Consider the following 10,799-nt stretch of genomic DNA (forward strand, 5'->3'; position numbering starts at 1 on the left):
CTTAGCTAGTTTACAGCAATATTTAAGAAAATCATACCGGCATTATGGAAGAAACTTTGTCCAGAGTAATCGGATCCTATTTAATAGCAACCGCGGCCTGCTTGACTGACATCAAAGTGAGGGCTTTTGTTTCTAACAGGGATTAAACCAAGAAACCTGCCTCGCAGGAGGGCTGAAATGTGGTTATCTCTTACCTGACTCAGCCAACAGGCTCGCATTGCTTTAACTGCTATTTTTTTAACCTAAGACTTAGACAATGAAATCTTCAAATGATTGAAAGACTGCTTATCTGAGAACAGAATGAAAGCCTAACTCTTTAGGAACACACCTTCAATAGCTACATTTTATATAGGGAAAATGCTTTAAATGCTAATAAGTATTCTTTCTTAAGGGTTTCTCTTTCTTTTTGCATGTGGAATATGGAATTAATCAACATACTAGGAAAACAACAGCCTATCATCTCCATGATTAACCTTTTTATGATTTTTCCAAAATTCAAATGCATGTGGAACTCTCCCATTGCACTGTAAAATAAGATACAAAAAAATTTTAGAAGTTACATATACTACCTAAACATTAAAAAAAAAACCAACAAAAAATACCTTAAAACATCACAGCTTAAAAACTGAATATTGTGGGTTAAATATATGTAAAACTTTGATAGGTGAAACCCTTGTATAATGCATTTTGGAGCAAAATGTACTAGTTCCATTCCCGTTATTATTTTTTTAACTTACATTTATCATCTCCCTGCCCTCAAGAAGCAGCACAGTGRCCCTTGGGCAGCATTAGGAACTTCATCAACAAGAGATTCAATTTGCCTAAAAAATGTCCAGATGGATTTGGAGCTGTCTCCAAGGATGGCAGCTCCAGGAGGGCCTCTGAGGCTGCCCGCTCTGCTCCACCACCCTCACAGCAAAGAGGTTTTTCCTCACGTTCAGAGCCACCCGCGTTCCAGTTTATGCCCATCCTATCCCCAGGCACCACTGAAAGAGCCTGGCTCCATCCTCCCCACACCTGCCCCTCGGATACTCGAACACAGTGGTAAAATCCTCCTTAGTTAGAGGCCAGAAGCCTCCAACTAGACTGYGCACCCCTGAGCGCTGCCATTCGGTCCTCAACCCACCTCCGTGTCCGCTCATGCAGCTGCACTTGCTGGGCTGGCCTGTGAGGACGCTGAGAGAGATGCCAGGAGGAATTCCTACATGGAAGGACTGCTGGAGCATTGAAACAGGCTGCCCAGGGAGCTGGTGGAGTCACCAACCCGGCAGCATCCAAGAAACGGGTAGATGAGGCACTTAGAGACGTGTTKTAACAGTTATGATGCTGAAGGGCTTATGGTTGGACTCGATGATCTTGAAGGTCTTTTCCAMCCATAATGACTCTGTGATTCGATTGAGAGMCGGACTGAGGACAAGGCTGGTCACATCCACTGCTCCCCCTCAGCTCCCCAGCACTCGTCCCATCACAGAAGGCTGGCGGGTGGGTTRAGCAAACCTGAGCTGTGGGAAGACAGATTATCCTGCAAGTCTGGGCGCAATGGGTCTCTCTCTATTCCTCCCACTTAGAAAACCATCCTCTTAATTTTAAGCAACTTTACGGCTTTGCTTATTGGCAACCAAACCGGCACAAAGTCTGCCCACGGAGGACTGTGTGCAAGCTCTGGTCTATGGATTTTCATTGTATGGGTTAAAAAATCCCAAACCAGAAAACAAATAAAGTAAAATAATTACAGCAAACAAGATGGAGGTTGCTGGAATCCCTTCTATAACAATGCAAGAATATGGCAGGCAAGATCAGCCACGAGTAATCCTTCCTTGTCTTGGAGTACCTCTTGTTCCTACTATTTGATTTGGGAAGAATTCTAATATAAGGCAACAGAGCAAACAAAATTATTCCAGAGACACTGAGAGTTTAGAAGAGGTCAGGATGGGAGAGAAAAGGGAGAGTTGATAAAAGCATAGAATAAAAATCAATTACTCCAACAGATGAAGTTACATGAGATGTTATCATAACTATCACAAAGGTATCACAGTTGTGGGGTTTTTTTTTTTTTTTTTTACTGTAATCTTAAATAAATCCATTAAATGTTGGGAGTTAAATTACCTCTACTGCCTTTTTATTTTGGTTACCTTAATAGAAGGACATGGACATAGGGTGGAAATTTGTCCTTGCCTGAAGTTACTCTGCTCTTACACATTGTAAACAGGCAGCCAGGAAGGGCCCTGCCAGATGTCCTGAAGTAACAGGGCAAGGGGAGTGGGGAAGGAGGGGAGGGCTTCCCACCACCCCTTCCACACAAGCCAATAAACTAACCTTTGCTGAAACTGTAAAAATTTATAGTACTTGCAGGGTCCAGAAGGACAAGGCCCAGCTGCAGCATATGTATCATCCACACTAGGAAATACTTGGGGAAGAGAAAACAAGAAGGGGCACTGAGAAGGGAGACGACTGACTCCAGCAGATAACCTGATAYTGCAGAGCAGATGTGGGACTGGGAAAGAAACCACCACAAAAACACACAGTGTATAATATAATATATAGTCAGCACCATGATATGCGCTAAAGGAGCAAATAACATCAGCAAAGGAGGAAACATTTCTGCAGTGGAAGAAAATAAATGTGACATTGCAGATGAAGAAAGAACTGAGGTATGCAGGGATCCAAGAGATTCCCCCTCCTTCATAATAAACGTCCTGAAACAGAAAACCAAAAGCTGGAAGCAGAAGAACCCTGGAACTGGAGATGCCACCCGCAATTACGAACCAAAGGTCTTCCACTCATGAACAAAAACCCAGAACAACCCAACGGGGAACGTGGATTCTAGTGAGACCATTCTTAGCAGACCTGTGTGTTTTATTATTTCTTTACTAATTTTCATCCTCCCTCYTCCTTTTGCAGAAAGCAAAGGAGAGTTTGCTCTACCTAGAATCTGATTTTTGCATCTACTTGGTATTTCGACTCAGAAACAAGTGCAGGCTAAGAGTAGAAATCCCCCTGGTTCTAGTACCCCCCCAAATGCCAGGCCTATAGAAACCCTGGAGGTCTCCTCCTCATCTACCTCAAGCTGAGTGGAGAACTCAGAAGTTTCCGACGTCTCCGTAGAGCATTTTTGTGCACAAAGAATGAACAGCTGCAATTCAAAACCACCACGAGACAACAAACCCTAGGGGATTATTTTCTGGACTATTAGAAGTTTGCCCGCTGACATTATACACCAAGACAGAAAAAGAATTTAGAAATTAGCTCCTTACCACTGGAAACCAGACTCTCAGCTGAAAAGATAATATAAAATCGGGTAATCCAAAGTTGCAGATAAGTGCAGAGAGTTTAGTGCTCTTTCCCATTTCTTAGAAGTCACATTTCAGGTGGCAAAGAGCATCAAATAAACCCCTTATTTAATTCTCAAAGAGCTAGATTTTGAATCCTGTGATCTCAGGGATGCAAGTGTTGCAGTGAAGTGTTTTCAGCTATACAAAAACCCAAATCAATCCCCTTGAACTGAAATATATGGAAGGAAGCCAATGACGGTAAAGAAATGGAGGACACTTATTTAAACATCATTTTCAGTGCTCACAGACCAAACACAAAAAAAAAAGATAAGAGATTTAACCCCTCTAAAAAAACACTGCAACGGGGAAAGTTTGGGGGAAGTCCAGACCGAGAGCAGCTGTTTTCACCGTGTTTTTTCCTCAGTGTGTTTACAAAAGACTCGCTCCTTCTCCTTTTCCCACACGTAACCTGTTCAAGCTTACCCAGGGCACCAACAGTCGAGACCATTTCTCCCACATCACAACCCTACAATTTGCAGTTCCTCAAGCTCGGCAAATGCCTCAACTAAACTTAGACGCTTCCAGCCTTCAGTTTGCAGCAACGTTTATCCCTGTGGTGACCCAACCGGGCCGGGGGGCTGCCAGGCAGCAGCAAATCCTTATCCCTTATCCCAAACCCTTATCCCAAGAGCCTGCTCAGTGCCCCGTGTACAGGGAGGCTCCACAGGGCTGGACCAAGCAGCACCTTTGGGAAACGCTGCTGGCAGCGCTAAACAAGCATGAAACACTCTCCTTCCTGTCGGTTCTGCTCTTCCTGCTGCTGGGACTGTCCAAAATAGGGAGGAATTGCAGCTCCTCTCTTCTCCCTCTTTTTCTCAGCCCTATCCTTAATTTCCTCTTCTTGCACTAGAGGCTAAAGGAAGGAAAAAAATACTGTTAGAGCGAGCAAGGAGCCAGAGGTCTAAGGCTGTTGGGGATCCATTCATAACAGAGAGGAGACCAAGAATTACATGGAAGTTAATTGTCTGGGACTTTTGCTTTCCTGGTATTTTGCTTCTAGYTCATGAATGTTGATCAGAACAGCATAGGAAAGGGCTGCTTTGGGACAGACAGAACAATGCATTTCTATTTCCTTTTGGGCTTTTTATTTGAAACTAATCAAAAGACCAGAACAACAGCATTTATAAAAGGTACTCAGAATAACAAAGAATCTCCTGTTGATTTCGAGTCACATATTACTCACATACAGCAACGATTCCACCTTGGTAGCTTATAGCCATATGGATCAAAAGGCACCTGCAACAGCCATGGTTGCACATGCACTGTAGCAGCTACGCATGCAAAGGAGCACTTAGACATYCCTGGGGTTGCTGCCCAGGGTAGTCACTATAACTGAATATACGCTCCTGGTCACTAGACACACACAAATTGGGCACGCATGCAGTTCCAAAAACTTCAAGTGTTGCRTTCATCGTATCTACGGCGATAACGTCCTATGGAAACACTCATCCACTGAAAACAATAAAAGGAGTGTTAACTTTTTTGGAGATGTACAGTTGTGCTCACCTGTCTATGGAACATTAAAAAAATATAACAATCCGGTCGATTTTTTCCAAGCTGATATATCGGCAAAATCTCACCACTGTCATAAGACTTTGCAACTTGAAATGAATGAGAAAGATATTTAAACATAACCTCTAACACCACTTTTTTTATATGCATTTAACAACCTGTGACTTCATGAAGATCATTAGAGGATAGGTATTTCTTTGAAATAATTATGCAAATGCTCAGAATTTTTAAGAGCTGGACTAAATTTCCATTAGCTCATTATAACTCCACTAGAGATAAGTGAAAATACTCAAAATATGGGCATTTTTATCATCCTAAACACTTAGAGCTACAGGATTTGACTATACTTTGAAAGAGTCAGCAGATTCAAACCTAATACAAGACAATTTCATTAAGGTACAGAAACAACAAAACGGAAAATACGATTTCATCTCTCAAGACCAGATTTTGACAGAAGAAATGATTCTTCTTTAACGTAAGAACCTTGCTAGGGCAGAAGCATTTATCATCAAGTATTTCAAAGAAAGACAGAAGTAATAAAATATTTAGATATTGCTGTATTCCGGCAGACCGCACCGTAGCTGTATTGCCTTCAGCTTCTCTACTTTGATTTTTGCTCGCAACAGTTCCTCTTCCAGCTGCTGCTTTCTTTTCAAACCATCCCTTTTCTCTTGCACATAAAGCCCAATTCTTCTTTGATTTTCCAGTATTATTTGATGCTCTTCTTTCAGCATTTGCAACATCTGGGGGTCGTACCCACACATCGGTCTAAAGCGGTCTCCAACCTCAAGCCTAAAAAGCTCATCTCTTCTTGGAACGGGAGAAGGAGACATCATCACTCTCATGTCAACCGAAGATACTGAGGTTGAAGGAGACCTTTCCATAACATGCACCAACTGGTGATCTTCCTCTTGGCCTAAGTTCTCACTCTGCTGGGTGTCTATAACCAAAGAGGGGGGAGGTTTGACATCCTCTTCCAATTGCAACTCCATCATGACTGGCGCAGGAGGGGGATCCAGCACTGCCTGTGGTGAACTCGTTCCAGCAACTGTTTCTTTACTGACAACAGCACTAGAACACACAAAACGATATTTAAGTCACCCATGAAAATCCATTAAAAAAAAAAAGGAAAAAGAAAAGCATCGTTGTTTCATTTGAAATACTATTCATTGCTATGTTTATGGCTCTAACTCACTACATGAACAGTGTCTGTACTATCTGTCCCCCTCTTTCTTCCCACCACAAACACACAGGTGTCTCTCATGTCCAGGTGCCACCACTACTGAAGGGACAGCAGGGCCTATTGCAGAACCACCCTGGCAAGCCCTGATTCTGAAACAGGCTAAACAGACTAACAGAAGGACTGTTAGTGATAAACAGGACAAAAGCAAAGCAGCAGCAGGCAATGCTAATGCTACAGGCAACAGTTTGTCCAGTACAGAGTGCGGGGAGGGAAAAAAGGCACAAATTTAGATCGAGAGGACTATGGTAGAAACCCATCCATCTCCCAAACTTATTGCCCCAAACTTACTGCATCTCCTCCTGTTATAACGTGCTCTCTATTGTAGATTCATACACTCAGATATAAGTATGTTTTATGCAAAACAATCACTGAATAAACTTAGTCGTGGGACAGAGGCCAGATGATGGCCCTAGCAGTGGATGATGGAGTCAAGCTCATTACTGCTCCTTCCTTCCCATCAGGAACGTCAGTATTTTTCTGAGCTTCAAGGAGCCATGGAAGTGTTTCCATCACAACAGCGGATAGTTGTTGTGCACAGCACTTCTCCGACTGTKGAGGCTACAACACCCTCTTGACTCATGTGCCTTTGAGTAAATCCGCGAGTCAGTCGCACTTCAAATCTGGATTTGACATTACTCGAGCTTTGAAGACAGAAATGGTTYGACGTGTCCCTGCTTACTTCTCCACCATCAGCTGTGTTTCAAAAGCACATCACAGTTCGGCACATGGCCCCTGTATGCAGGAACTGCTCTAAGCCACGTCAGCTTCTTCATCTGTTTTCCTGTACAGATCCACAGCAAGGCTTTTGCTACAGCTGAAACACAGCAATGGGATCACACTGAGCCAGCCCTGCTACCACAGGGAATGCACCATGGGGACAGGGATTCTCTAAAACAGGGGCTTTAAGTACCGGACACAGATCCGAGACATTCCCCAACTCTGGAAGAAGTGACCTGCTCAGCTAARGGCAGTGAGTGGATCCACGGTTATTACCAGTCACAGAAGATATCACAGATGCTCCCCAAGCCTGAAGGACCTGARTTGCTATTAAAAGCTGGGAGGGTGGGGGATATTAAGCTTTTTTAACTCCTTTTAAGCCCTGCAGTTCACAGTTCCAGAAACTATCTCCTTATTAACACACTGCCTTGCTCAGTGGCGAGGCAGGTTCAACTTCCTAGAAGCAAATTAGGATTTTAAATTTGCATATCCTGCCTTTTGTGTAAATAAACTTTTGATATCAACGTTAAGGAGATAGAAGGTGCCCCACGGACTTTAAAATTCTTGCTTTAAAGGCAACAAGTGGCCACGGCTGCAATTTCTGTAGGATGCTGATCTAGTCCCCTATCCATTAAGGTGCAACTTCTAGAATAAAAGCATGCAAGTTTCTCCGTGCTGGATCACAAGGCTTTTTAACAGGGTGAGAGCAATATACTTTCCATAAATTAATTTTGCTAACCACCTAAGCTATTTTAAACTAGTGCTTTTTTYCYTWAAAAAAAAAAAAAATCATCTATCTGAAGCAGATACCTAAAACAGAGCTTTCACTTACTGCARAAAGCAGCATGGGCTACTCTTAATTCCCTCTATTGTCACCTGAGCTGCCTATGAAGTGTCAGTCTTAAGGCCTCCCCTTTTCCTCACCCCACAAGCCTCACTTTTTCGCCAGGCCCCTTTCCCACATCCCTCTCAGTGTTCCCTGGAAGGCTCCTTCATTTGCACCACACACTTCCACCGCTTTCCCCCCGTGCTGAGGGTAATTCCGGGTTTCCCTGGTTCACAGGCACAGCTTTTAACACAGCCTCCCTCTTTCTTATTTCCTGGCTCCTAGCCAGCTTGTAGCCTGAGAAAAGTGGAAGCTCTAGCTGGAGAAGCAGGTCACTCTGACAAAGGGAAACTGCGAGACGGGGAAAGTGAGAGAGGTTAAAAACAGGCAGGCAAGATTTGCTCTAGCGTGGATTAGACCCTTCGAAGAGTGAAAAATCCACCTCTTGCAGTATAATCCATTAGAAACTAGCAAACTACCAAATATTTAGCTAACTCAGAGTTGGGTTTTGTTTGTTTGTTTTTTAAGTCAGTCTCTTATGAGGCAAACAATTAGTGATGAAAAAAAAAAAGATGAGCACTAGAAACTCCTGTAGGGTGCCTACAAATGTTGTTTCTGACAACTTAACTGGAAGAAAGACCGGGAACAGTTAGCACAACTGGGGGAGGGTATTTATACCCCTAGGGGCACCCATGATTCATTAGGCTGCATTTAATCACAGCGAGCTCGGAATCGCTTAAAGGTGCGACTACGGATTTGGATTCTTAGCTACTCATATCTCCCTCCCAAAACCTCAGCCTTACTCCGCTCAGTTAAAAGTCCAGCACATAAATCTAAAATGAGGGGCAACGGTAGCTCACAGGGAAGATGAGAATGATCAAATAATGATATATTTGGGCAGGAAATAATGTATGCATTTAAATGACATTCCGTTCCTTCAGCACACGCTGCACCGGCTGATCCTGGGAACAACCATTTTGGGTAAGYGGCAGCCGTGCCGCTGCTCCCGGAGCCGAAATGGGCTGCCAAAACGCTGCTGAAAGCGCGGGAGCCGAACCCGGGGGCTCAGAGCCATTCCTGAGAGGCGCCGCTGCCCTTCCCACGCAGAGGCACAAGCCCGAGTTCGCGCAGGGCGCTGCCCCCTGCGCGGGCAGCGAAGTTGGGCGCCGCTTTGTCCCCCGCGCCGCTCCAAGGGCATCCCCGCGCTCCCCGCGCCAGGGCCCGCACCTAGTTGTGGAGCYCCCGGCCCGCGGGCCACCGCTCGGATCCGGCCCAAGCGGAGGCGCCGGATAAAATCCCCCCGCGCGCAGGCCGGCCCCTCTGGCGCGCTCGGCCCCGGCACCCTCGCCTGGGTGTCCAGGGATAATAAAACCCGGGGCTTTCTTAAGGTCACCAGGGAGTGATCGGATCCCCCCTTGCTGCCTCCCATCTCAGCGTTTGCATCTGCCGGAGCCCAGGCGGGACCCGGGCATTTTTTGATCCCTCCAGGACCCACAGAGGAGCAGCAGAGTGTTGCAAGTGGGAGCTGAGGGGCGTTAGGCGGCTGGGTGAGCAGGGCTGCCTGCCTGGATTACGTCTGGCTCAAATCTGCACGCTGCGTCTCACTTTACTGAGCACTCAGAAAAAAATWAAAAAAAATAAAAAACACTACAAAAAAAGAAACTTCTGCTGCTGTACCTCTCGGTTTGCTCTCTCCAAGCTACCCAATCCACAATACTGAAGTATTTGGAGTTTAGATCGCAATTAGCTTGGCTCCAGTTTCAGAGAAAGGCTGTCAGTGCGAGTAAAGTATGATTTAAAAATACATTTGCACTCACAAAAGGCACTGTGTGGTAGGGAGGGATTTTTTAAGGACGGGATCAGTTAAAATACAACATGCAAACATCACAGTAAATGAGAGAGGGGGGAAAAAAAAGGAATATGAACAAGATTTCCTTAATCCTATGATCTAACTTTAATAAAGATCTTACATAAACTAGTAATTGTTCCATATGCTGCAAAATGACTGCAGTATTACCTTAAATGGAGGAGAATAGCCCTCACTTTGCCAGTGTTTGAATAATCTGCCTATTAAAAGGTAGGGGAGGGGTAGAGGTTGGAGCTCCTATTTCCCTTTGATTCCCTCTTAACCCTCACTTTCCAGAGGGTGACAAAGACTCTGAAACAGGCTTTGAACCGGGGCTGGAAAATGAATGCAGTGTTAAGTCACCATTAAGCTTTCCATAAAAACAATAGAAATATTACCCTGCCACTGCTCCCAATTGGGGGGGGGGGGGTGTTCCCTTCTAAGCCTCAGGACACTGAGCACAAGTTAAGAAAAGCCTTACAGAGTAGGTAGGAGGCGCCAGAATTTTCATTCAGGGGAGGAGAAAAAAAAAAAATATCTCACCTTTGTGAAATGCTCCTGTCTCTTAAACACACATTGGAAATCTGTGGAATCATCTCCACAACTTTCTTGGTTGGCTCGGAAATGCTGCTTTTACAGTCAGCGTAAGTCTCCTTTTGCTGCAATAGCTCCTGTTTGGCATATTCTTTGAGCCTCTTGTACAGCGTGCGCAGGCCCTGGGCAGTGCGAGGAGGCCGGTCTACTCCGATGGCATTGTAGTTATCAGCTATGATGTCCCAGCATTTGTTTTTTTCCACTATTACAGAATGCTTATTGGTATGTTCCTCGAGAATTTGAACATACGGCTTGACGAGTTTTAGCAAATCGAGCTTTTCGGATAAGGTGAAATTAGAAGATCTGGCCTTCCCGACCATTGTTATCTTTGAATTAAGGAAGCAGCTCCTGAAGCCACCATGCAGTCCCTAGCTCCGCTCAGCTCTTTTTCACAAACAGAAAAAGATCAGGCTTAACTAGGCTAGTCTCATTTAGGCCCACGCCTACAAGGGAGGGTTTATTAAAATTCCTTCAGCTTAAGCTGACGCAGGTTCAGGAAATCTGCTTAAGCCAAGCCTGACCTACATAAGGCTTCAGACTGAAGACGACGAGAAGAAACAAGCAAAAAACACTTTTGTGCGGAGAGCCCTGACACACACAGGATTTAAAAAAAAAAATAGCATAAAGGTTTAACGATTAGCACATTACCCAGCTAAAAATTACCTAATTGAGCTGGAGTAACGAGCTCTGACACCCGTGCCCGGCTCTCCCGCACGCGTCCCGGGGGGG

General features: G+C 44.7%; 2 protein-coding genes across 2 annotated transcripts in view; both read right to left on the minus strand.

The window, feature by feature from the left end:
- The window catches only part of RAD54B (RAD54 homolog B), a 62,040-nt gene that overhangs the window by 31,406 nt on the left and 19,835 nt on the right, over window positions 1-10,799 (minus strand). The window lies entirely within an intron of this gene.
- Window positions 4,570-10,780, minus strand: FSBP (fibrinogen silencer binding protein). Its single transcript, XM_026050020.1, has 2 exons — window positions 10,020-10,780; window positions 4,570-5,915 (listed from the first exon to the last, which is right to left on the minus strand). The coding sequence occupies exons 1-2, from the start codon at window positions 10,388-10,390 to the stop codon at window positions 5,390-5,392; spliced, it is 897 nt and encodes a 298-aa protein (XP_025905805.1). The 5' UTR covers window positions 10,391-10,780; the 3' UTR covers window positions 4,570-5,389.

Source organism: Nothoprocta perdicaria, unplaced genomic scaffold (assembly GCF_003342845.1).
Source record: "Nothoprocta perdicaria isolate Ctin4 unplaced genomic scaffold, notPer1 scaffold_64, whole genome shotgun sequence".
Lineage (NCBI taxonomy): Eukaryota > Metazoa > Chordata > Aves > Tinamiformes > Tinamidae > Nothoprocta > Nothoprocta perdicaria.

What these genes read in the sequence shown, in the direction of transcription:
- FSBP (XM_026050020.1), bottom strand. Translation starts at nt 10,390, where the DNA reads ATGGTCGGGAAGGCCAGATCTTCTAATTTCACCTTATCCGAAAAGCTC. An exon ending in GACAGGAGCATTTCACAAAG is followed by an intron (nt 5,916 to 10,019) that starts GTGAGATATTTT and finishes TGTGTGTTCTAG; the next exon opens with TGCTGTTGTCAGTAAAGAAA.